The sequence below is a fragment of the Pinus tabuliformis genome, chromosome 3_2 (genome assembly GCF_031772625.1).
Source record: "Pinus tabuliformis cultivar Carrire ecotype Pingquan chromosome 3_2, CPIR1, whole genome shotgun sequence".
NCBI classification, from domain to species: domain Eukaryota; kingdom Viridiplantae; phylum Streptophyta; class Pinopsida; order Pinales; family Pinaceae; genus Pinus; species Pinus tabuliformis.
The window spans coordinates 129,647,711-129,675,006 of NC_142302.1; the positions used below are offsets into that span (position 1 = coordinate 129,647,711).

Consider the following 27,296-nt stretch of genomic DNA (forward strand, 5'->3'; position numbering starts at 1 on the left):
CCCACAACCCATAGCAGAATGGGGTGGCTGAGAGGAAGAACTACAATATTGTGGGAGTAAGGAGGGCGATGTTGTATGACAAAATCCTACCTCTGCACCTTTGGTATGAAGCATGTAACATAATGGTCTATTTGCAAAACAGGAGTCCTCATCGGATTCTTGGCATGATTACACTAGAGCATGATTTCTCATGGAGGAAGCCAGATGTGTCACACTTCAAGAATTTTGGAGCCTCTGTTTACTTCCATGTCTCCAAAAAATCAAGGAAGAAGCTAGAGCTGACAACAAAATTGGGGGTATTTGCGAGTTACACAAAAAGTCCCCACAACTACCGTGTGTACTTTCCATCCCTTAGAATGATAGTTTTGTGAAGGGTGGTAAATTTTGATGAATAAAAATCCATGTGATGCTCTCTTGAGAGGGAGCTTCATATCGCACCAAAGGAGGAGATTTTAGCTCCAAAGGAGGAGCCTCAGGATGTTGTGGAGAAGCCACAAGTTAAGAAGCAGAGAGTGGAGATAGAGAATCAAGAACAACCATCCAAAGAAGGCAGGAAAAGGACCAGAGAAGCTAATATACTTGTGAAAGATGCAAGGGTGAATGTGGGTGCTCCTTTAAATCAGCATAGGTAGAGAAGGCCACCAAATGGGTACACTGGCTACATGGCTCTAATCACTGAGCTAGTAGACACTGAGCTATCCTCTTTTGAGGAAGCAGTAGAACAACCAGTATGAGTTGATGCAATGGTGGAGAAGTACAAATCCATTGTAAAGAATAGTGTTTAGGAAGTGTTCCCAAGACCAGGAAACAAATCAGTTGTGGGTTCGAGATGATCTTCAAGGTGAAGCATGCATAAAATAGAAGCATAGAAAAGTACAAGGCCAGATTTGTGGCCAAGGGGTACTCTCAGGTTGAGGGGATTGACTATGAGGAGACCTTTGATCTTGTAGCAAGGTACTCATCTATCAGATCAATCGTTTCTTTGGCTGCACAGATGGGGTGGAAGACCCACCAAATGGATGTGAAAAAAACATTCTTCAATGGAGTTATTGAGGAGGAGGTGTATATCGAGCAACTAAAAGGGTTTGAGACTTTTAATCGAGAGTCTCATGTGTGTAGACTCAAGCGAGCATTGTATGGTCTCAAGAAAGCACCTCACGCTTGGTACACCAAGATCGATAGCTATCTCACTGATTTGGGCTTCACCAAAAGTGAAGTGGATGCAAATCTCTATTTTGCTAGAAGGTAAATTGTTGATTATTGTTTTATCTTTTGATGACTTGATTTTGAATGGCGATGAGTAGCAGATTAGATATTGTAAGGAGGACCTTGCAAGAGAGTTTGAGATGAAGTACATGGGCCTCATGCACTACTTCCTTGGATTAGAAGTATGGCAAGGAGATGGGGAACTATTTGTCTCTCAGGGCAAGTATGCCAACGAGATACTTCAAAGGTTTCACATCGACAAGAGAAAACCCATGGAGACTCCTCTAGCGACCAACTGGAGGAAAGAGGATGCCAATTTAGCTGAGGAAGTGGATGCGACTGTTTACTAGTAGTTGGTGGGTTCACTCATGTATCTTGTGAACACACGACCAAATATGTGCTTTGTAGTCAATTAGTTCAGCCAAGCTATGGTTAGGCCAACCAAACTATTTTTGCGGGCAATTAAGCATGTTCTACGGTGAATCATAGACACTACCCAATTTGGAATTTGGTACAAACAGATAGGGGGAGTGAAGTTGTGTGGCTTCAAAGATGTAGATTGGGCATGGAATACATCAAGTGAAATTTTCAGTTTTGGGTCCACAATGGTTTCTTGGTACAATAGGAAGCAAAGATCTATGGAACTCAACTCGGCAGAAGAAAAATACATGCATGTAAGTCAAGCAACATGTGAGGTGAACTGGAGGAGAAAGATAATTGTTGGCTTGTTTGGTCAGATGATGGATCCAAATTTGGTTTACTGTGATAATCGGAGTTGCATCAAACTCTCTGAAAATCATGTTTTTCACGATCAATCCAAACATATTGATATACAATATCACCATTTACGGGATTGTGTGTAGAGGTGGATTATGTTGTTGCAATACATTCTGATAGAGGAACAAGATGTTGATATTTTGACAAAGGCATTATGAAGAGGGAAGTTCGAGTTCCACAAGTGCAGGATAAGGGTGGTTGATAATTCCTTTCTTACTGAGAGGGAGTGTTAAAAATGCAGCAAAAAAATCCCAGTTTGACTTTTCCTTGGTCAAACTAGAGAAAATTCGAATTTCTATTTCGGCAGAAATCTTTGAGGTAGTTAACTGAGGTGACATGGCACTTGTCACTTAGTTAAATTAGTTAATTCGAGTTAGGAAAGTTTGAGTTCAATTCAGTATGATTGATTGCTAATTTGTAGCAATATATTTCAGTTAATTTGAGTTATTATCAGTTAAAGTAGTTCTAACTGTCATAAGAACTAGTCACAGGTCAAGTTGTGGGAGTGGAACTTCAACCACACTTAGTGATCAACTAGTTAACTGATCAATCAACTCAAAATAATTATTGCATGCAGAGAATTCAAGTTACCTAGTTGAGATGGAGATTCCAAGGCAATGTACTATTATTTGTAGCATATTCCCATGTGTACAGGTGGTGCATGTAGTCAGAGGAAGGACCTAGAGGAATTGCACAATTCAATAGTGGGAAATTCCTAAATAATAAAGGCCAATTTCGTAGAGGAATAGCGCAAGGAAATAGGAGCTTGGATGGCTTGAAAAATGGCTAAGTGTTGGCCAGAGTCAGTTAGTCAATTAGGCAGAGGGATAGACTAGACACTTTTAGAATGTGCTCAAGCTTGAGCAAGCATTATGTATTTCATCTCTATTCTTTGATTAATGCAATATATATGGGAAGGGGTTTTGAGCAGTTGCTTTCACCTAGATAAATCTTTGTGCATGTGTGATGTTTCCTTTTTCATGTCTATGCTTTTTGTTATGGATGGTGAATTAACTTCCGTACATCAGTATAGTAGCTTCAAGTCTTATGACTTAGTAAATTTAATGAGCAGTTTTGAATCTACAGATCAATTTCTACACAAAGTCAGTCGTGACGTGGCATCCCTTACACGTGGCGAGTTTTGGTTGGTAAAAGGAGATGCCACGACGATGATGTGGTAGCGAAGCCTAAGAGGATATGATGTGGCAATAGAGATGATGTGGTGATGATGTGGCTTAACACATCATCAGGATGACATGGCACCTCTAGTGACTTCCACATGGAAAGTACAATTAGCACATTTTGATTGGTCAAAAGGCTAAGAAAGTGGACACATGGCACCTATTAATGGTTGCCACATGGAAGCATGATGTCATATAAACCTCTTCTGGAGCTTGGGATGGAAACCTAAGAATCGCTCCCAGCACAACATAATAGGGGTTAAGTTAATTACTTGACTAAGTATACTATGGCATATAATCATAAACCTTTACACATGTGACCACCTCTTAGGACAATATGTGTTTCCCAAGATAATAAATAAAGCATACTATACAATAAGCATTTATGGATGGGAAAGAATGGGGAATCCTTTATGGCACGACCCTTAAAATCAACAAATGCATTGGTCATTCATTATTTCCATGTCTATAAATTGTAGGGCCAGGACATCTTTTTTAATAGACTCTGTGAGGGAGCTTTACACAATGAGTTTCCATTCCTTATTTCATTACCCCCACTTATATTTCATCAAGTGTTCAATTTATGAAACACATCCATTTTATTTAGGTATTCTTAAGACGAGCTAAGGACTAAAAAATGGCCTTATAATGAAGAGGTATTAGCTTAAGCTTTTATTTTAATTTTAATTTACAATTCACCTCTTTATCTCTTTACATATTCTATGGACAACCTTTTATTTTTTTTTCATTTCAGATATACCTTTTAATTAAGCACAAATAAGGATAACATCATTTTCACAAAATGGAATGGAGGTGAAAAGGATATATGGGAAAGTATTATGTATGGAAGGGATATGGGATACTACCATAGCCAATCTTCTAATGATACATCTTAAAAATGGGAGATGACACACTTTTATGAGAAAACTATATCCTAAAAAAGTAGGGAAAAAAAAACAAATAAATTATAGAATTTAGATCTTAATTCAGTAAGCACCACCATCGCAACATGCTAAAAGCCATAACATCATCCAATTACATGTGTACACCAAGTAACAAACATGGAAATATCTTTATCATGGTTCAGAGAACACAAGTGTATGAATGAGAACTTGAATGACACAAGTATATGAATGAGAACATGAATGAGCTATCTAGATGAGTGAAGATCAAGTGAGCAAAAGAGCACCAACAAATGAGCTATGTACACCCTTAAAAATGCCTATTCTACTGATTGCCCCTTGGGGATAACTAGTAATATCCCTACTAATGATGCTTTCTAAGTTTGTTATTTTCCTTTTTGTTGGGCTTTACATATGTGATTTCAGTAACCTACTAAAAGTCATCACACCATCTAATTACATGTGTACATCAAGTAACCATAAGGAACCTACTAAAAATCATCACACCATTTAATTACATATATGCATCAAGTAAAAATCATGAAAACATTATTGCATCTATCATTTAAAAAGTTTGTGTTTTTGAATTGGAACATAATGAGATGTTAACGGTGAATTTACTCTTATTTATTTTTATTTTAATTGTTTTAAAAGACTAATTTTAATAATAATTTTTTTAAATACTAATTTTAATAATAAAAATATTTAAAAAAAACAATAAACAAATAAATAAATAAAATCAGAAAATTTAGGAATTCTATGATATTAAATTACTTTTCATTAATATACAAATTAAACCAACACAATAACTTTCCATATCATAAAAATGAAAATGCTTCTATCAAGGAAAATTTCTATTAACACAATAACTACATATAAAATGCTTCTATCAAGGAAAATTTCTATTATTACAATATTAAAAAATAATTATATTATTAAAATTAAAAAGAAAATTTCTATTATTACAATATTAAAAATGAAAATAATAAGAATTTAGAAATTCCATTATTAAAATTTATTAATATTATTAAAATCGATAAAATAAAATATAGTTAAAATTGGAATAAAGAAGAGGTTAGAAAATGAAAATACTAAGTATTTAGAAATTCTATTATTGAAATTAATTAATATTATTAAAATTTATAAAATAATGAAAATACTAAGTATTTAGAAATTCTATTATTAAAATTAATTAATATTATTAAAATTTATAAAATAAAATAGAGTTAAAATTAAATTTATTAAAAATAAAAATATTAAAATTAATTAATATACTAAGTATTTAGAAATTCTATTATTAAAATTAATTAATATTATTAAAATTTATAAAATAAAATAGAGTTAAAATTAAATTTATTAAAAATAAAAATATTAAAATTAATTAATATTATAAAATTTATAAAATAAAATAGAGTTAAAATTAAATTTATTAAAAATAAAAATATTAAAATTAATTAATATTATTAAAATTTATAAAATAAAATAGAGTTAAAATTAAATTTATTAAAAATAAAAATACTAAAAATTTAGAAATTCTATTATTAAAATTTAATAATATTATTAAAAGCTATAAATAAAATATACTTTTATTATTAAAATTTAGGAATAAAAAAAGGGTTAAACTTGAATTTTTCATCACTAAAGTCGTATCTTTAATTTCCATAAAAGAAAGAAGAAAAAAAAATAATTAATTAAAAAAAAATTCAACATCCTCAAAAATATCTTTATTTCATCCTTATTATATCATCTCCAGAATTAAAGTTTGCCCCTACTAGCAATTAGATCCAAATTTATGATAAAGTAGAGGATAAAATATATCAAGTAGTATATTTTCAGAGAACATGTTTTCAGAGACCAGATCCAAATTTAATAATAATAATTAAGGTTACTAAAGACCAGAGCAAGGAGGATGGTTCATTATTAAAAGAAGGGTGCTGTCAAGAGCGAGGCAAGATAAGTTACTCAGTCTTCTCTTGTGGCGCTCTACAGAGGTCTGGGCATTTACAAATTTAGTGCCAGCCCTCTCACTTTTTGTTTTATTTTTGTATTATCCTTTTGACACTGCTGTTTGCCCTAAATATCGTTGTGGCGAACTAGTAGAAATCAAGGATCTGGAATTTATATTTAACAGGCTTCGTTTAAGCTACTACTCTCTATTTGCTTTTTTTGGAATTAACTTTATCAGGAGAATAACTATGTACCTGCAAACTTACTTTTTCATTAAATGAAATCGAGTTCTTTTTTCTCAAGGTATGATAATTCTTATTAGCTATACAGACACCCATAATACAACAGAATTTTGAAATGGTGCTGTAGAATTAGGAAACTCCATACATAAGTTAATCTAATACATATATTAGTTATTCACAACACGACTCTACATATGTGCCGGGAAGGGAATGACGGATCAACTAACAGCAGCTTGATCTGGATCTAATAATAACACCACACCAAATCAGGTAAAAGAAAACATTATTTTAGTTGCAGGAATAATAAGAAACAGAGCTAGAAGAGGTGGTGATGTTTTTTCGCCTCTGCTTCTTTTTCTTCTTTTTTGGAATCCTTCTTCTCGTGATGTTCGTGTAAGACGAAACCCCCTCCTGCCAGCGCACCGGTTGCAGCAACCTCCGACATGATCTTGTGCCTGTGGGCCTCCTCTGGATCGTTCTTCGCTGCGTGCTTCTCGTGCTGCACATGACAAACAACAACAATTTATCAGATCTCACTACACTTTTCTATTGATAGAACATAACATGATATATTATTCTACATAATAAAAAGACAGATGTTGAGTAGATAGTACCAATGCAAAGGCTCCGGTGCCCACAGCTCCCAGTCCACCCAATTGCTCCATACGTTTGTGCTGCTGCTGCTCCTTTTTTGCCTTCTCATACTTATCAACATTCCCAGCATTCCCAGTAGCATTCCCAGTAGCATACTTATCAACATTCCCAGCATTCCCAGCAGCATACACATCTTTGTTCTCATCTTCCTTGTGGTGGAAGGGATGGTGGTGTTGCTTTTCCTGAGACATCTTCTTTAAAACACACACTACACTGACCCTTACAATTCTTCAAAAAAATAACAGAAATGGCTTGACAGAACCGAAACCAGATGAGATGAGATGAGATGAGATGTGAGAAATGAGAAACATAGTGGGTGTTTATGTAGCCAGCGTTGGATGTGAAGCACAAGATTAACAGCGTGGAAACCGCGGCCCGGTGTGAAGTTGACGGTGACAAGACTAGGCGGTGCCTCCCATCCTTCTATTTTTCAAAACGGAAAAGAAGGGAGGAAAATGAGGGATGACAGTGACATCTATAAATATCCAGAGCGTAGCCTGGGTCGGTTTGTGTGAGAGAGGAGGACAGGTTAACAAGTGGCCTTCCCGTCCGAATATGTTTTGTTAGTCTTCATGTCACGGTGTCGTCCAAATCCAAATCCACGGATTATCTACAACAGCATTGATTATTGCTTTGAAAAAGTAGAAACAGGTGCACAGTTTCCATACTCCAAGTGGTTTAACCATGTGGTGGAATGGATTTATTATTTTTTAAATCAAATCTGAATAACATAGCTGGGGAAAAGCCAAAATTATAAAACAAATTCCCAAATCACATCATGGGAGCACTGGTTTACAAAATCCAAGACAAGTAAACGAGTGCTTTAAAATCCTATCCTCTCCCCATCCCGTCAGGGAAATCATATCCTCTCCAAGTTACAAGTTATATTCACCTATAAAGATGCTTGGAAGTTGTCGCCGATCACTACCTTTAGAGGGGTTACCCTCGGTAATCTTTTGTTTGAACCTTCTTTCTAAACAAAACAAAAAAAGCAGCTCTAGTTATAGAGACATATTTATAAGAGGTTATTGAGGGAGGCTTAGGTCTTACTTCACCTAAAGATATTGAAAATGATTCAAGAGACTTTAGAGCTTTGATGCTCATAATCACATCTAAATAATGATTATTTATTTTTCAATATTAGTGGGATTGGGGGTCCTCAAATTTTTCTGCCCTCAAACCACTGATTAGTACTCATCGTCCTTCCATCATCTGTTTTCAAGAAACTATGGTCTCTGGCGATAAAGCTAGAGAATCTTCAGAAATTGTGTCTAGGTTGGGTGTCCTATAATATGGACTCAAATGGATTGTCGCGAGGTCTCAGATCCAATTGTTGCATCACTGCAGGTTTATTCCTCATCCATGGGTATTTTTCTGGAATGCTCTCTTAGGGGCTATCCTATTCCCATAAAGTTGATTAATTGTTATGGTCCTTATTATGATAGACAATCATTCTGGGACCAGGTATCACTTAGTGGAATTCTAGCAGACCAAGCACTTATTCTTACTCGAGATCTAAACTTTACTATCTTTGCTAGTGAGTCATGGGGACATCGAGCAAGTCTTGACCTTATGTGTTCTTACTTCTTGGATATGCTACAAAGACATAATCTCCGTGATATTACTCCCTTTCCTCGCTCTCTGACCTGGAGAAATGGTAGATCAGGTATGCATGGCATAGCTAAGCTGCTGGATAGTTTTCTGTTGGAAAATTCTTACCATATCATGCATAGCACAAGATAAGTTTTTTGATCATATGGCCATCTTTTTGGATATTGAATTTGTGCTTCATTATAAATATCCCTTCAAATTCAACCACTCTTGGTTGGAAGAAGAGTCTTTTAGGAGGATGGTGGAAGAGGTTTGGCAAAATTACCCTGACAACTCGTCCACCTCGCCCATGACCTCTATGATCAGCAAGTTTAGGAGTCTAAAGAAGGCTACTATCAACTAGGGGAGAAACTGGAAAGTAAATGAACAAAAAGATCTCCTAGATATTGAAGCTCAATATGAACACATTTCACAAAATTTCTCTTCTTATTTCTCAGTTGATGTAGCACAGAAAATGAGCTATCTGGAAAATAAAAAAACACAAATCCTAAAAAGGGAGGAAGAGGCTTGTAGATTAAAAAGCAGGGCTACTTGGATAAAAAAAGGGAGTTGGTAACACTAAATTTTTCGATAACTATGCAAGTCATAGAAGCAACATCAAATCTTGGGCGCTGGAGTTGGAAGAGGGAAGTTCGATCGCATCCCGCATATTAAAAGAAGCTGCAACTTCCTCTTTCTATTCCCTCTTTCAGATCCTAGGAATTTCAATATTTGCTCCCAACTACAACTTATTAAATTATATCCTTGCTTTTTCAGTGAAGAGGAAGTGACACAAATTGGAGGCTCGGTATCTCAAGAGGAAATCAAAGGAGTTCTTAAATAATTTTCAAAGGACAAAAGCTCAGGTCCTGATGGTTGGGCCCCGATGGTTGGGCAGTGGAGCTATTCCTCTCCTTCTTCGATCTTATGGGTGTTGACTTATGTCAAATGGTGGAAGAATCAAGAAGGACTAGGAAATTATCTGTTGATATCAATGCTACATATATTACTTTAATTCCTAAATGCTCTAAGCCTAAGTCCTTCTTGGACTTCAGACCTATTTCTTTATGTACCTTAGTCTACAAACTTATCTCCAAGATTATCTCCAACAAAATCAAATGTTTTCTTGCTAATATGATGTCTCCCAACTAATTTGGCTTTCTTTCGAATAGGCAGATTCATGATGCTATTGGCATTGCTCACGGGACCATTCACTCTACCAAATCAAAATACAGATGGCAATGTTGCTCAAAATGGATTTGAACAAAGCTTACAATAAAGTCAACTAAACTTTTCTTAGACTTATTCTTCTTCAAATTGGTTTAGGGATGGAAGTGACAAATTGGATTATGGGATGTGTTACTTCAACTAATTATTCTATCCAAATCAATGGGTCACCCTCCAAAATTTTCTCTACCTCCCAGGGACTTAAACAGGGTTGCCCGTTATCTCCGCTCATGTTTATACTTGTGATGGAAGGTCTGAGTCATTTATTGTTGGAGGAAAAGCATACTGGTAACATTAGCAGCATAAAGATTTCCAAAAGTCTTTATATTTCTCATTTATTGTTTGTGGATGATGTTTTGCTTATAGGGATATGCACTGTAGCTGAATGGAGGGCTTTGCATAGATGTATATTACTCTTGTGTAATGCCACTGGTATGGAGATTAATCTCAATAAATCTTCATTCCATCACTAGGATGGCAGGCCTGATATTCTTGTTGAAATTCAAACATTCCTTCTATTACAGTCGTCAACTTTGGAGACGAGATTTAAATACATTGGTTTCTATCTTAAACCTAATAATTATCACAAAGAGGATTGGATGTGGATGATCATAAAATTGGAACAAATAATAAATCTTTGGTGCTATAATTGGCTATCTTGAGGTGGTAGAATGATTTTGGTAAAATTAATGTTGGAGAATATTCCAGTATTTTGGTTGTCTTTGGCAAAAATCCCTGCTTCTATTTTTGCTCTGATCAGACAGATGATTTTTGATTTTTTGTGGGCTGGGAAAAGTAACAAAAAGAATATACATCTTGCAAATTGGTCCATCCTTTCATCCCTAAAAAGCTAGGAGGATGGGGTTTTAAAAATATTTCCTGGTTTGCTAAAGCATTAGCTCTGAAAAATATGTGGAGAATTCTATTTGGGATTCATCTGTGGAGTCATGTCATTAGAGAAATATATATAAACAAAGAAAAGGTTGTAGACTCGATTACAAAACAATCATATTCTCTCCACAAAAAAGGTTCCATGGTTTGGAAAGCTCTTATGACATCCTATCCCCGTCTCTTTAATTGATTAGCTTGGAAAGTGGGGGATGGAAGGTAAGTCATTCTTGGCAAGGATCCCTTTATTGGTGGGGCCAAAGTATACAATTTTTCTTTAGAGTCAAGGCAAGCTCTCGCAGCAAGGGAATTTACTTATCTTCATGATATAAAAAAATCCTCTCTATTCCCAACTGCATCAAAATTATTGGATGACAACAGTTGGTTTGGGATTAAGGGATGCTTTAGCAGAGGAATGAAGCTATTTCATAAAAGAGTTAAATCTTAATGGAGTAAGATTAAATAACTGCAGGGACTCTTTGGTTTGGAGTTGGGAGTTCTCTATTGAAAAGATTAAAGCCAACTCAACATACGAGGAGATTTTTCACTCAAAGATGGAAATAATTAATAGATGGTGGTATAGATATATCTGGAAATGACATATTCCTACCAAGTTAAGATGTTTCATTTGGTTGGTACTTCACAACAGAATCTTGACCTAGGAAAACCTTCAAAAAAGAGGCTTTCAGGAACCTAGTGGATGTGTTTTATGCAAACAACAACAAGAAACCACTGAACATCTTTTGAACAAGTGTAATTTCACACAATATATTTGGTCTTCCATTTTGCAATTTTAGGCATTAAGGAAGATATGAAGAAGTCTTCATTTGAAGAAATCATTTTTTCTTGGGCGAATAAGTATAATCATCTTAGTATTTTTCCTATATTTGTTGCTTGGAACATCTGGTTATTGAGAAAGAAGATAATATTCAGAGATGATAAAATATATATTTTGGTTCTAATCTCCAAAATGATTTCACAATTTCGGGAATTTCTTCCCCTTCAGAAATTGTTATCATAGAGAAGAGTACAATTCCCACAAATATCACAATATCAACCGATAGGCTTCTTTGATGGGGTAGCACAAGAAAATGTGTGTGGAGGTGGAGGGATGATTATGTTCACAGAAAATAGTTCCATCCAATATAAAATTGGAATTGGCTTTGGATAAAATACCATGGAGGGATGATTATGTTCACAGAAAATATGTCCATCCAATATAAAATTGGAATTGGCTTCGGATAAAATACCAAGGCTGAATTGATTGCTGCATGGACTCTTATGATGATTGCAAAATAAAAAACATTAATCATTTGCATATACTTGGAGACTCAAAATGTGGTATCAATTGGCTGAAAGGAGAGGCTCCCCTGGAGGTGTTAAATTTAGAAGCATGGAAACTCAGAACAAGAGAAATTATATTGAAGTTTCGAGCTATTAGTTTTTAGCACATATATAGAGAGTTCAATTCCACAACGGATATTCTCTCAAAGAGAGATTTAGAATTGGAGCCAGGATTAATTATCTTTGATGAGCTCATGTACAACAAGATTCAGAGCTCTTATACCATTTCAATTGATCACTTGCCATAAAGCACAGTACTCTTGAGGCCAATAATTTTTCAGCAAATATGAACAATAATCTACAGGACAAATTTGGACAGCAAGAAGTAAAAATGTTGTTATTTAAGTATCTTTGTTAAATGGTTGTATTTTTCAAATTAGTATTTGTTGTTTTCTCTGGATGTATACTAGAACATAATTAGTTAAGATCTATTTGACTTTATTTCATTCAATTCAATCTCAGTGGTAGTCTAGAGCTATGTTACTTTGACGAGTATTAGTTTTCTTGCTCATCTCTGGTTTGTTCAGAATGAATAACCAAAAAAAATAAAATTACAAGTTTTATATATTAAATAGTCTTATTTTAAGATAAGTTGTAATGAACTCAACTAATTGAACTGAAGTCAAACTAACTATGACATGTAACAAACAAAGATGAGATAGGGAGATTAATACTCTCAAGAGCCCCTCCTAATCTCATTTGTTACAATTATTGGCACTTACAATGCCCAAGTTTTCTCTCAAAAATTAAAATAGAGGTTTTCCTAATGGTTTTGTAAAAATGTTTGCAAGTTGATCTCATGTTCCACAGAAATCAAGAAATATATCTCCATTATTGACAAGCTCTCATCAATAGTGGATTCCGCTAAAGTATCCATGAGACAATTCTTTATACAAAAACAAATCATGAAGGTTAAATTCTCATTGTTTGTCTTTATGTTGATGATTTTATCTATACCAGTAATTTGATGTTAGAAGAATTTAAAGTTTCCATACAAACATAATTTTACATGATTGATCTTAGTCTCATTGAAGTATTTCTCGGGAATTGAAATCCAACAATTTGTAAATGGTATTTTTGTCTGTCAACAAAAGTATGCCCCTGACATCCTGCATAAGTTGAGAATGATTAGTTGCAAACCAATTGTCACTCAAATAGTTCTAGGCACCAATATAAGAAAACAAGACGAAGGACCATAAGTTGATTCTACTTTGTATAAAAGTCTAGTTGGTAGTCTCTTGTATCTCACTACAACTAAACTTCTATACAAAGTAGAATCGATTAATGGTCCTTCATCTTTAAAGAAATATATCTCCATTATTGACAAGCTCTCTAATGAAGTGAAAGTGTGTGCCAATATGTTTTTATCTTTTTATGAAACACATGATTTTTGGACAAGGAAATGGTGGAGCTATTTTTGAACATGTGAAAGATCCTTCAAAAGGAGTTGGCTCTTATCCATATTGTTTGACAAGTTGTGGAAGTTGGAACTGCATACTCTACCTCTGTAGAAGATATTGAAATAATGGGTTGTTTGTTGGACGTGCACGGGATCAGATTTGTTCCCAAGTGAAAAGTGTATCCTAATGTGTTTTTCCAATCATCTATGTTTACTCCATAGTCGTTATCTGTGTAGCTTGAGAGTGATAAATCTTCATAAGTATTGTACAATAAGCCATAGTTTAGTCCCCCTGCAACATATCCTAAAATTATTTTTGCAACTTTCCAGTGGGAATTCTTGGGTGATTCCATCAATATGGAAACAAAACTAGCTACAAACATGGTGTCTGGTCTATTGATAGTGAGATATAGGAGACTACTAACTAGACTTTTATACAAAGTAAAATCAATTGATGGTCCTTCATCTTGTTTGCTCAACTTGGTGCCTAGAGCTATTGGAGTGTCAACTGGTTTGCAATTGATCATTCTAAACATGTGAAGGATGTCAATGGCATACTGTTTTTGAAAGACAAAAATACCATTTGATGACTGAATTTCAAATCCCAAGAAATACTTCATGAGGCCAAGATCAGTCATGTCAAATTATTTTTACATGGCAGCTTTAAATTCTTCTAACATCAGATTACTTGTATAGAGCAAATCATCAACATAAAGGCAAACAACAAGAATTTTATCTTCATGATCTATTTTTGTATAAAGAGTTGGCCCATGGATGCTTCTGTAGAATCCACTATTGATGAGGTAAGAGTCAATTCGAGTGTACTAAGCTCATGGAGCTTTTTTCAAGCCATATAAGTCTTTCTTCAACTTATACACTTTATGTTCTTGTCCTAGAACTTCAAAACTAGGTAGTTGTATCACATAAACCTCTTCTTCCAATATTCCATTTAAAAAAGTGGATTTGACATCCAATTGAAAAAATTGCCATTTATTTTGAGGCCAAAATAGCTCCGATTGTATCTAACCTTGCTATTGGATCAAAGGTTTCGCCATAACCTATGCCAAGTTTTTGAGAGAATCCTTTGGCACCTATAATTGCCTTATGTTTCTCGATTTTTCCTTTTTCATTCAATTTGGTCTTGTAGATCCACTTGAATCCAATGTTGGTTTTGTCTTTTGGCAGATCAACCAATTCCCAAGTTTTTTTTTTCTCTTTGGCTATGCTTTCTTGATTCATTGCATCAATCCAATGTTTCTGTTTTATCGCCTCTTCAAAGTGGGTTGCTTGATAGGAAATAAAGGAAAAGATAATTTGTTGTTCAAAATCATGTTCTTGCTCATATATATCCATGATGCTTCTGGTTTTCTGATTATCTCTTGAAGATGATGATTCACTACTGAAAGAAGTACCATTTTCAAAGTGTTGTGGCTCTTCTTCTACCTACAATCTTGGCAGCCTTGGTGTATGAACATGTTGATCTGAAGATTCATCAATTTTCTTACACCAAGATTTGTTTTTAAATAACTTAACATCTCTACTTAACAAAAATTTCTTGGTGAGTAGATTGTAGAGTCTGTAGGCTTTTGATTGTTCACTGTAGCCTACAAAGATGCATTTTTCACTTCTTTTGTCAACTTTCTTTCGCATCTTCTCTGAAACATGTGCAAGTTATACACGACCAAATATTTGAAAGTGAGATACATTCACCTTCTTACCATCCCAAGCCTCTTGAGGTATTATATCTTTAACACTGGTTGTCAAAAAAATTGTTAAGAATATATACAATTGTAGCAACAACTTCAGCCCAATATTCATTGGACAACTCCTTTGCGCAAAGAATGCATCTTGTCATATTCATGATTGATTGGCTTTTTCGTTCTGTTACTCCATTTTATTATGGAGTGTATCTGGTTGTGTTTTGTATAATGATGCCTTATTATCAACAAAACACTGTGAACTCTTTGGAATTGTATTCTTCTCCTCTGTCTAACCTGGGTACTTTCAAAATCTTACCACTTTGATTTTATTCTTATACATTTAACTCTTTGAACCTTGAGAAAGTATCAGACTTACTTTTAAGAAAATAAATCCATATTTTCTTGTTATAAACATCAATAAATGTCAGAAAATAAAGATTTCCATGATGGATTATGTTTGCATTGGTCCACAGATATCTGTGTGGACTAACTCTAAGGGTTCTTTTACTCTTTTAGAAGATGTAAGAAAGTTGTGTCTTTTATGCTTTCCAAGAATACAAATTTCACATTGACAATCTTGTTCATTCACAACACGGAGACCAATGACCAAATAATTTTTTTGAAGAAGAATGACCTATTGCATTAATTGTAAGATGAATGCTTAATGGGTTGATAAGTAGTGGAAGCTTCATCCACAACTTCATCTGAAGTATTACCATGAAGTTTTGAAAGAACCCACCAAGAAAGAGGTAGTAGACGAAAGAATTGATCAAGTACCAATAGTCCAAGAGGTATCCCATGAAGAAGCTTGTATATTCAAGGAAGATTCCAACAAAAGAGAGAAACCAAAATATTGTTGCACATAGTGTTTTCATTGATGAAAACAAGTGTAATTGATGTCAAAGGGGATGCCTAAGGTAGAAACAATGTCATTCTAAAAAACATCTTCTCTAATACCTTTCCAACGGTATATCACACTTGAAAAAAATCCCGCTAGATGAGAAGTTATGATCGTTTGAAGTTGGAAGTTGTAATGAGAACCAAAAACACCAAATTTATTAAACAATGAGCATCTTCTAGGGAGATCTATCGTCCTATGGTCAAATCTATGATAGATATCACATAAACTTGCATGATGTTTAACTCAGTTAAAGATCAAGTAAATTTTCTTAGATTCGATGGATCCAATAGCGAGATGAAGAATTTAAAGATAGATGAAATGTCAACATTCCTAAGGTTTAAAGCAGGTCATCACTCCATGCTAGCCTAGACCGGTAGTGACATGTGGACCCTTCAGTTAGATGCCATGTGTCCCCCTTGCATAGTGTTGAAAATGCAGCGAGAAAATCTTAGATTGACTTTGCCTTGATCAAACTAGAGAAAATTTGAATTTCTATTTCAGGAAAACACTTGGAGGTAGTTAATTGAGGTGACATGGAACGTGTTACTCAATTAACTCAGTTAATTCGAGTTGTGGAAGATTGAGTTCATTTCAATATGATTGAATGCTAATTTGTAGCAATCTATTTTAGTTAATTTGAATTATTGTTAGTTAAACTAGTTCTAACTTTCAGAAGAACTAATGGAGGTCAAGTCATGGAAGTGGAACTTCAACCACACTCAGTGATCAACCAGTTAACTGATTAATCAACCCAGAATAATTTTTTCATTCAGAGAATTCGAGTTACCTAGTTGAGATGGATATTCCAAGGCAATGTACTATCGGTTGTCACATATTCCCATGTGTACAGGTGGTGCATGAAATAAGAGGAAGTTCCTAGAGGAATTTTGCAATTCAATAGTGGGAAATTCCTAAATAATAGGGGCCAATTTCCTGGATGAACAATGCAAGGAGATAGGAGCTTGGAGGGATTAAAAATTGGTTAAGTGTTGGCTAGATTCAGTAAGTCAGGCAGAGGGATAGACTATACACTTGCAGGATGTGCTAAAGCTTGATCAAGCATATGTATTTCATCTCTATTTTTTGATTAGTGCAATACAAATAGGAAGGAGTTTCGAGCAGTTTCTTTCCCCTAGATAAATCTTTATTCATGTGTGATGTTTCCTTTTGCATGTCTATGTTTTGTGTTCTAGATGGTGAATTAACTTCCATAGATCAGTAGAGTAGCTTCAATTCTTGTGATTTAGTAAATTTCATGAGCATTTTTGAATCTACACATTAATTTATACATGGTATTAGAGTTGGATTTACTGTAGAGAAGAGATTTCGAAGTTTTTATTGTAGGAGGACGAATTTGTAAGATCAATTCTTTAGAGCTAGAAGGATGGATTTCTATGGACTAAGGCTCGAGTATGCACTTGAGGGAAGCTCGAATTATGTTGCTTGGAAGGACTACATGGAGGCAGTTCTGGAAAATATTGGGTTGAAGGAATTCATTGATAATGATATTCTAAAACTAGCGGCATTTGATGCTCAAGATCTAGCAGAATGGAAAAAGTGTGTAGCCAAGGCAAGGAGAATCATATTGGAGGGAGTGCGAGATCATATTGTCTCAAATATCCATGGGAAAGAGACTATGTACACAATGTGGTAAGAATTGACAGACCTGTTCTAGAATAGTAGTGACCACACGAAGTTGATGCTCAAGGATAAACTTCAAAGTATCAAGATGCAGAATAATGAGACCATTCCATAGTACCTGAGCATGTTCATACAATTTCGTGATGAACTTGGTTAATTTTGTGTTGCTGTAGCAGAGGATGATTTGGTAATAATAGCCTTTCTATGCCTTCCCAAGATCTAGCATAGCTACCAAGATTCAATGAATGGGAGGGAGAAACTACCAAAGTGCCTATGGTATGATTTGGTATAGGAGGAAATGAGGAAAAATAGCAGAGATGGGACTTCATCCAAGGGTGAGGATGAGGATAAATGTGCCTTGGCTTCACAGTTCAAGATTAACCTTACTCTCATTGCATGCATGGCCAACACAGTGATGGGGAGCGTGTGATACCTGGACAACAGTGCCTCATTTCACATGACAAGGAATCAATATTTTTTCAGTGATTTGGAGGAGAAGGATCTCCAAATGCACATAGATATGGGAAATGATGGAAGTTACAGTGCAACGAGGATTGGTACCATCACCTTTCAGAGCAAGTTAGACTCCCCTCTCAGACTCAAAGATGTGATGTTTGTTCTGAGTCTAGAGAAGAATCTTGTCTTCGTTGCAATTTTGGAAGACTATAGTTATGATGTGATCTTCAACAAAGGAAAAGAATTATTGATACATAACACCATGGATAGGTGAAGCATATCGAGGTTCATGTGAAGAACCTCTATGAGCTAGATGTGGAGGATTGTGTTGCATCGAGAACAAAGGTGAAGAAGGTGCAAAGTCACAATGTCAGTGAACTTTGGCATAGAAGACTTGGCCATTTCCAACATAGCACTTTGAAGGTTATGCAATAGATAACCATAGGCCTCCCCAAAGTAGCATTAGAGTAGCATGATACATGCAAAGGGTGTACCTTTGGGAAGTACAAAAAAGCCATGTTCCATGATCGAGACAATAGAGCACATGGAGTCCTTGAAAGGATCCACTCAAATGTTTGTGGACCTTTCTAAACAACCTCCACTACCAGACGCAAATATTTTTTCATCTTCATTGATGAATTCGCACGGAAGTGTTGGATCTCCTTCATGCAGAATAAGAATGAGACATTCTCCAAGATCATAGAATTCAAAGCACTGGCTAAGAAGGAAATGGGCAAGAAGGTGAAGGCTTTCAAGAGTGATAATGAAGGTGAGTATGTGTCGAATGAGTTTAATTTGTTTTTGCAAAAGAATTATTTTGATGAGAGTTGACAACACCCCACAACCCACAGCAGAATGGGGTGGTTGAGAGGAAGAACTACAATATTGTGGGAGCAAGGAGGGCGATGTTGTATGACAAAAGCCTACCTCTGCACTTGTGGTATGAAGCATGTAACACAATGGTCTATTTGAAAAACAGGAGTCCTCATCGGATTCTTGGCATGATTACACTAGAGGATGATTTCTCATGGAGGAAGCCAGATGTGTTGCACTTCAAGAATTTTGGAGCCTCTGTTTACTTCCATGTCTCCAAAAAATCAAGGAAGAAGTTAGAGCTGACAACAAAATTGGAGGTATTTGTGAGTTACAGAAAAACTCCCCACAAATACCATGTGTACTTTCCATCCCTTAGAATGATAGTTGTGCGAAGGGAGGTAAAATTTGATGAAGAGAAATCCATGTGATTATCTCTTGAGAGGGAGCTTCATATCCCACCAAAGGAGGAGATTTTAGCTCCAAAGGAGGAGCCTCGGGATGTTGTGGAGAAGCCACAAGTTAAGGAGCAGAGAGTGGAGATAGTGAATCAAGAACAACCATCCAAAGAAGGCAGGAAAAGGACCAGAGAAGCTAATATACTTGTGAAATATGAGAAGGTGAATGTGGGTGCTCCTTTAAATCAACACAGGCAGAGAAGGTCACCAAATGTGTACACTAGCTACATGGCTCTAATGACTGAGCTAGTAGAGACCGAGCCATCCTCTTTGAGGAAGTAGTAGAGCAACCAGTATGAGTTGATGCAATGGTGGAGGAGTACAAATCCATTGTAAAGAACAATATTTGGGAAGCGTTCCCAAGACTAGGAAACAAATCAGTTGTGGGTTCGAGATGGATCTTCAAGGTGAAGCATGTAGCAAACAGAAGCATAGAAAAGTACAAGGCCAGATTTGTGTCCAAGGGTACTCTCAGGTTGAGGGGATTGACTATGAGGAGACCTTTGATCTTGTAGCAAGGTCCTCATCTATTAGATCAATCCTTTCTTTAGCTGCACATATGGGGTGGAACACCCACCAAATGGATGCGGAAAAAACATTCCTCAATGCATTTATTGACGAGGAGGTGTATATCGAGCAACTAGAAGGCTTCAATACTTTTAATCAAGAGTCTCATGTGTGCAGACTCAAGCGAGCATTGTATGGTCTCAAGAAAGCACCTCATGCTTGGCACACCAAGATCAATAGCTATCTCACTGATTTGGGCTTCACCAAAAGTGAAGTGGATGCAAACCTCTATCATATTTTGCTAGAAGGTAAATTGTTGATTATTGTTTTATATTTTGATGACTTGATTTTGAATGGAAATGAGTAGCAGATCAGATATTGTAAGGAGGACCTTGCAAGAGAGTTTGACATGCAAGACATGGGCCTCATGCACTACTTCCTTGGATTAGAAGTATGGCAAGGAGATGGGGAACTATTTGTCTCATAGGGAAAGTATGCCAACGAGATACTTCAAAGGTTTCACATGGACAAGAGAAAACCCATGGAGACTCCTCTAGCGACCAACTGGAGGAAAGAGGATGCCAATTTAGGTGAGGAATTGGATGCGAATGTTTACTAGCAGTTGGTGGGTTCACTCATGTATCTTGTGAACACACGACCAAATATGTGCTTTGTAGTCAACTAGCTCAGCCAAGCTATGGTTAGTCCAACCAAACTATTTTGGTGGGTAGTTAAGCATGTTCTACAGTGAATCATAGGCACTACCCAGTTTCGAATTTGGTACAAATAGATAGGGGGAGTGAAGTTGTGTGGCTTCACAGATGTAGATTGGGTAGGGAATACATCGAGTGTAATTTTCAGTTTTGGGTCCACAACGGTTTCTTGGTACATTAGGAAGCAAATATCTGTGGCACTCAGCGCGGCAGAAGTAGAATACATGCCTGTAAGTCAAGCAACATGTGAGGCGATCTGGATGAGAAAGATAATAGTTGGCTTGTTTGGTTAGACAATGGATCCAAATGTGATTTACTGTGATAATTGGAGTTGCATCAAACTCTCTGAAAATCATGTTTTTCACGATTGATCCAAACATATTGATATACGATATCACCATTTATGGGATTCTGTGTAGATGCGGATTATGTTGTTGCAATACATTCTGATAGAGGAACAAGATGTTGATATTTTGACAAAGGCCTTATGAAGAGGGAAGTTCAAGTTCCACAGGTGCAGGATAAGGGTGTTCGATAATTCCTTTCTTACTGAGAGGGAGTGTTGAAAATGCAGCAAGAAAATCCCAGTTTGACTTTGCCTTGGTCAAACTAGAGAAAATTCAAATTTCTATTTTGGCAGAAATCTTTGAGGTAGTTAACTGAGGTGACATGGCACTTGTCACTTAGTTAATCAGTTAACTCGAGCTGGGGAAGTTTGAGTTCAATTCAATATGATTGATTGCTAATTTGTAGCAATATATTTTAGTTAATTTGAGTTATTATCAGTTAAAGTAGTTCTAACTGTCATAAGAACTAGTCACAGGTCAAGTTGTGGAAATGGAACTTCAACCACACTCAGTGATCAACTAGTTAACTAATCAATCAACCCAAAATAATTGTTGCATGCAGAGAATTGAAGTTACCTAGTTGAGATGGAGATTCCAAGGCAGTGCACTATCATTTGTAGCATATTCCCATGTGTACAGGTGGTGCATGTAGTCAAAGGAAGGACCTAGAGGAATTGCACAATTCAATAGTGGGAAATTCCTAAATAATAAGGGCCAATTTCCTAGAGGAATAGTGCAAGGAAATGGGAGCTTGGAGGGCTTGAAAAATGGCTAAGTGTTGGGCAAAGTCAATTAGTCAGCTAGGTAGAGGGATAGACTATACACTTTTAGGGTGTGCTCAAGCTTGAGCAAGCATATGTATTTCATCTCTATTCTCTGATTAATGCAATATATATGGGAAGGGGTTTTGAGCAGTTGCTTTCACCTAGATAAATCTTTGTGCATGTGTGATGTTTCATTTTTCATGTCTATGATTTGTGTTCTAGATGGTGAATTAACTTTCGTACATCAGTATAGTAGCTTCAAGTCTCGTGACTTAGTAAATTTCATGAGCAGTTTTGAATCTACATCTTAATTTCTACACAAATTCAGTCGTGACGTGGTATCCCTTACACGTGGCGAGTTTTGGTTGGTAAAAGGAGATGACATGATGATGATGTGGTAGCGAAGGTGTTAGAGTCAGTCTTGTCAGTCCTTCGTCAGAGATCAAAACTCTTTCTGCATTTCATTTTTAGGTGTCTCACTCCATTCACTCAGCCGCATTCCGCTAGGTTCATGCCATAACCTGACGGAAGGGCCTTATCATTCATTCCCCTCATGCCTTGTACCTGTTGGCTTAGGTCTTTTCATCAATGTGTATTAAAGTCCATGACAGTCAATGTTTGATCTTTTAATGGACGAGAGTCATTTTGGTCATTAAGTCAAGGGATTAGTCATTTGGTCTTCAAACAATGTCCAATAAAGCCAGCAAGGCCAGAGGGAGGCTCTTATAAAGTTGTGATTCAAAGATTTTCATCGTCATATCGATAGATTACGACTGTTCTTCAAAACTCTGTTTTGAAGAAAAGTCAACAGTTTGTCATTTGTAAAAAATTTCAAAAGTTTCTCAGTGGATTTCTCCAAGCGCAGCCCTGGTCTCCTTAGCCAAATTCCATGTCGGCTACCCCTGCAAAAAATCGCCAAAAAATTTCATCATTTTAGTCAAAGAAATCAAAAGGAAGTGTGAAAAGCAGAGTTGTATTAATTGTGAAAAAGTGTCAAAGTGAAAACATTACAAAATGGATTTTGGAGGAAGAAAAAATCAAATCCAACTCTTGCAACATATTTCTCCAAGTTATATAAATCATTTGTGTCAAGTTACATTCAAGAAATCTTATAGCGAAGTCGAATTTGGAGTTTAGAGAACAAACTGCCGTTTGGAAAGGCCGTGACTGTGTTAAGAATTGGAGCGCGGCACACATAGGGAGCGCGGCGCACTGGGTGCGACCACACAGTGTTAAACAACACGGGCGCGACGCACTCAATCGACGCGGCGCACTAGGTATGTTGCGCGACACATATACACAGAAGCCCGATTTTGCTCAGAATTTGCAACCAATCGCCTTCAATCCCTTGAATTTGCCAGATTTCAACACATCAAAAGAGCAGTTCAAGCACAATTCATACACAGTAGTCATCTTGTCTTCAGGGTATTTTGTATAGCAATCATGGCATCGAATCATTCATCGGACTATGAGGTGGAAACCCAAAGTGACTCTCCCTTGGAAGTACAGGCACCCCGGAGGCCTCATAAAAGTGGCAGACATGTGAGAGAGGAACTGACCACCCTTACAGAATTGTAGGCCTACCCTCTTGCTATGTCATGTTTTCAGCATTAGTCATACTATGAGTTTTGTCAAAAGGTGGCGAGTGTCCAATTTCATCATGAGTTGGCTCGTCTTTTTGTGCTTCACTTGCATGGAGATCAAGCTATCTTGGCTGGTGTCACCTTCACACTTACACCAGAATCTATCTCATTAGCAACCGGTATACCGAACATTGGTGAACCATGGCACAAGAAATAGAAGATTGACCGGCAGCATTATGAGCCATACATCAAAACCAGTTTCTTAAGGCATCTCAAGAGAGTGTTCCCATTCCGATATTTGAAGGATGAATATGCTCCACTAATGAGATTGATCATGAAATATTTCAGCTGTGAGGGACGATTCTCTCGTCTTTGTGCTTACCACATCAGGTTTCTCATGCATTCACCAGGGTACGGATCATGAACATTCCGTATTTCATTTGCCAAAACATAGAGAGGATGACCACCTTTATACAACGCAAAACACCTCAGCAGCAACTTAACAGTGTCTATCATTTTGCTCTTATCAAGATTTTGGTGGTTCATCAGCTTGGATGGCAGGGCATCACTTGGGATGATTTCATCTCGCGTGATTTCTACAGAGCTTCACGGGGAGTATCAGAGGTTAAGCATGAGGGTGAACCTTCTCATCGGTATGAGTGCCATGAGATTGCTAGTGTGCCAGTTTTCATCACATATCAGAAGGGCACCAGACGTTTGTTTGCAGTGGCAAAGCGAGTGTTATCTCCACCTGGGGTGGAAGGGACCTCGCTTCCTCCATCAGCATCGCAGGAACAAGACAAGGCCAAGGAGCCAATGTAGGATGAGGGGCCTTCAGGTGAGACATCAAGTGAACGAGAGACCGAATCCGTTCTCCTTCATGATGATGATACAGATACAGATCCGCAAAGTGCATAGCTTAAAGAGATCATCCAGGAGCAGCAAGCAGAGATTCAAGCCTTGTCCCTTGATTTGGAAAGAGCCAAATGGAACATGAAATATCTAGAGCAGAGGAACAAATAGCTTGAGGATCAGCAAGCGATCGTGGAGCTACAAAACATTCGCGAGAATCGCCAAGCCGCGCAAAGGAGAAGAGTTGAGCTCACGTCATTGGAGCAAGATATTAATGAGGATCGGGAGGCCAATCTCGAGAGTTAACATGCACTTAGAGAGGTTGCTAGACAAGGCTAACAAGGACCATGCATTTTTGAGACACATGGCTTTCCACTACATGGCGCGAAACAAAGTGTGTAAGGCCCGAATCAGGAATTTGAAGGTGAAATTGAGGAAGGCAATCAAGAAGCAAAAGAGGCAAAGGGAGCTCGATCGTCTTTAGATATTGATTGAGGCCTCTTTAGCCCAACATAACACTTGATAAGGAAGCTCCAACCCAAATTTCAAGAAATTTGGGGCATTTTTGGTGTTTTTGGAAATTTTTGTGCAAAAAACAGGGTTTTTCTCCCTATGCGACGCGCCACCTAGAGTGCGCTTACACTAGGTAGGCTCCAAATGACAAAAGGTTTGAATTTTTGGATTTTCCATGGAAAATCATGACTGTTGGTGCATGGCCAAGAAGTTTGGGCCAATTTTGAGTCCTCAGGAGGTCAAAAACACCCTAAAAATGACCTCTCTGCCCCTAATTTCCCACACAGGAAGAAGTCTTTGGAGATTGAAGTTTTGGAGGGGAAAATTGGCACCAAATTCAGAAATTCCACTTGGGTTGGAAAGTAGACAGGCAGGGCTTTCCAACAAGCACACTTGGACTCAATTTGGACTTCAGAAGGTGCCTCAAAACCAGCTCCAAAGTGGCGCGACACATACAGTTTTTGGTGCGGCGCACAGAGACCCAAAGGCCAAAATCACACCCGCTTCGCGAAATTTCGATTCGCAATTTTCTCCAAGCGGGCTCGCTCATTTACAATACATTTTTCCTGGCATCAAAGGCAAAGTTTAAAAAGCATTTTTGGCTTCTATCCAAGTGGCCAAATGAAGGCGAACAACCACCCAAAAAATCTGCGCTCATATTTTCTTTTTTCTAATTGGTCCTCATAAAAAATTGAATGTAACTGCTGATGGTTGGCTCTTCATCTCCTGGGTGGATCGACTTTCTCATGGCAAAGCTTATTTATTGTATTGAGAGTCATTTTCTAAGGGGTTGGAATTTCTGGGAAACTGTGGGAGAGAAACCCAGTCACTCACTGTACATTTTGATAGAGAATTAATGAAAGATTGTAGCTCTGGTTCATGAGATTCCTGTGGTGTGAGTTTAGCAAATGTATCTTCTTTATGTTTCATATGTATTTCGTTATGTTTCATATTTTCATTCGTATTCATTTCCAGTGAAAGATTTCTAAGTAAAAAAGGTAGAATTCAGTGTACTGCTCTGCCTTGGGATAGTTTTCACATTTTATGTTTTCTTATGTTGAAAAGGATTCATGTATTTATGCCCTTTTCACACTCTTAAACAATCTCTCCACTTCATATTATTTCAAATCTAATTGCTAGACTTTTCCCCTGTCTTGCCTCACGAAATAATCTGCGTCTTTGAGTTAAATTCTCTGCTCATGCTATTCCTTGGCTCCACACATCCCAGAAAACTCAGTCATTCTTCAAAATACCTCTATAATATCTATTTACCTAGCCTAAAATCAGTATTCATTTTTGAGTCATCTCGGACACTATTGTTTATTTTCCTGAGTGTGACCCGAAGAGAGCCCTCTCCTGTTCTGGTAGGGCTAGCTACCAGACCGAGCGTGGTTTGTGGTTACCCTGAATTTTGCCTTCCTTTAGCCTAAGGAAAATTTAGGTGCTAACAAGAAGGCTAAGAGGATATGATGCGGCAATAGAGATGATGTGGTGATGATGTGGCTTAACACATCATCAAGATGACATGGCACCTCTAGTGACTTCCACATGGAAAGTACAACTAACACATTTTGATTGGTCAAAAGACTAAGAAAGTGGGACACATGGCACCTATTAATGGTTTCCACATGGAAGCATGATGTCATATAAACCTCTTCTTGAGCTTGGGATGGAAACCTAATAATCGCTCCCAGCACAACATAATAGGGGTTAATTTAATTACTTGCCTAAGTATACTATGGCATATAATCATAAACCTTTACACATGTGACCACCTCTTAGGACAATATGTGTTTCCCAAGATAATAAATAAAGCATACTATACAATAAGCATTTATGGATGGGAAAGAATAGGAAATCCTTTATGGCACGACCCTTAAAATCAATAAATGCATTGGTCTTTCATTATTTCCATGTCTATAATTGTAGGGCTAGGACATCTTTTTTAATAGACTCTATGAGGGAGCTTTACACAATGAGTTTCCATTCCTTATTTCATTACCCCCACTTTTATTTCATCAAGTGTTCAATTTATGAAACACATCCATTTTATTTAGATATTCTTAAGACAAGCTAGGGACTAAAAAATGGCCGTATAATGAAGTGGTATTAGCTTAAGCTTTTATTTTAATTTTAATTTACAATTCGCCTCTTTATCCCTTTACATATTCTATGGACAACCTTTTATTTTTTTTCATTTCATTGAAGGCTTTCACATATTTTCATTTCAGATATACCTTTTAATACTGACCTTTGAAAAGGTAAGCACAAATAAGGATAACATCCTTTTCACAAAATGGAATGCAGGTGAAAAGGATATATGGGAAATTATTATGTATGGAAGGGATATGGAGTACTACCATAGCCAATCTTCTAGTGGTACATCTTAACTATGGGAGATGACACACTTTTATGAGAAAACCATATCCTAAAAAAGTATGACAAAAAAGACAAATAAATTATAGGATTTAGATCTTATTTCAGTAAGCACTACCATCACAACATGCTAAAAGCCATAACATCATCCAATTACATGTGTACACCAAGTAAAAAACATGGAAACATCTTTATCATGGTTCAGACAACACAAGTGTATGAATGAGAACTTGAATGACACAAGTATATGAATGAGAATGTGAATGAGCTATCTAGATGAGTGAAGATCAAGTGAGCAAAAGAGCACCAACAAAT

The 27,296-nt window shown here is 36.7% G+C and overlaps 1 protein-coding gene across 1 annotated transcript; it reads right to left on the reverse strand.

Moving 5' to 3' along the window:
* Nucleotides 1-6,401: 6,401 nt before the first annotated feature.
* Nucleotides 6,402-7,212, reverse strand: LOC149180157 (abscisic stress-ripening protein 3-like). The gene is made up of 2 exons (XM_089415927.1): nucleotides 6,870-7,212; nucleotides 6,402-6,754 (listed from the first exon to the last, which is right to left on the reverse strand). The coding sequence occupies exons 1-2, from the start codon at nucleotides 7,098-7,100 to the stop codon at nucleotides 6,572-6,574; spliced, it is 414 nt and encodes a 137-aa protein (XP_089272053.1). The 5' UTR covers nucleotides 7,101-7,212; the 3' UTR covers nucleotides 6,402-6,571.
* Nucleotides 7,213-27,296: the final 20,084 nt, after the last annotated feature.

Excerpts from the sequence above, each read along its gene's own strand:
- LOC149180157 (XM_089415927.1), bottom strand. The coding sequence starts at position 7,100 with ATGTCTCAGGAAAAGCAACACCACCATCCCTTCCACCACAAGGAAGAT. Across the intron at positions 6,755-6,869 it reads GCACCGGAGCCTTTGCATTG|CACGAGAAGCACGCAGCGAA; the intron begins GTACTATCTACT and ends TGTCATGTGCAG.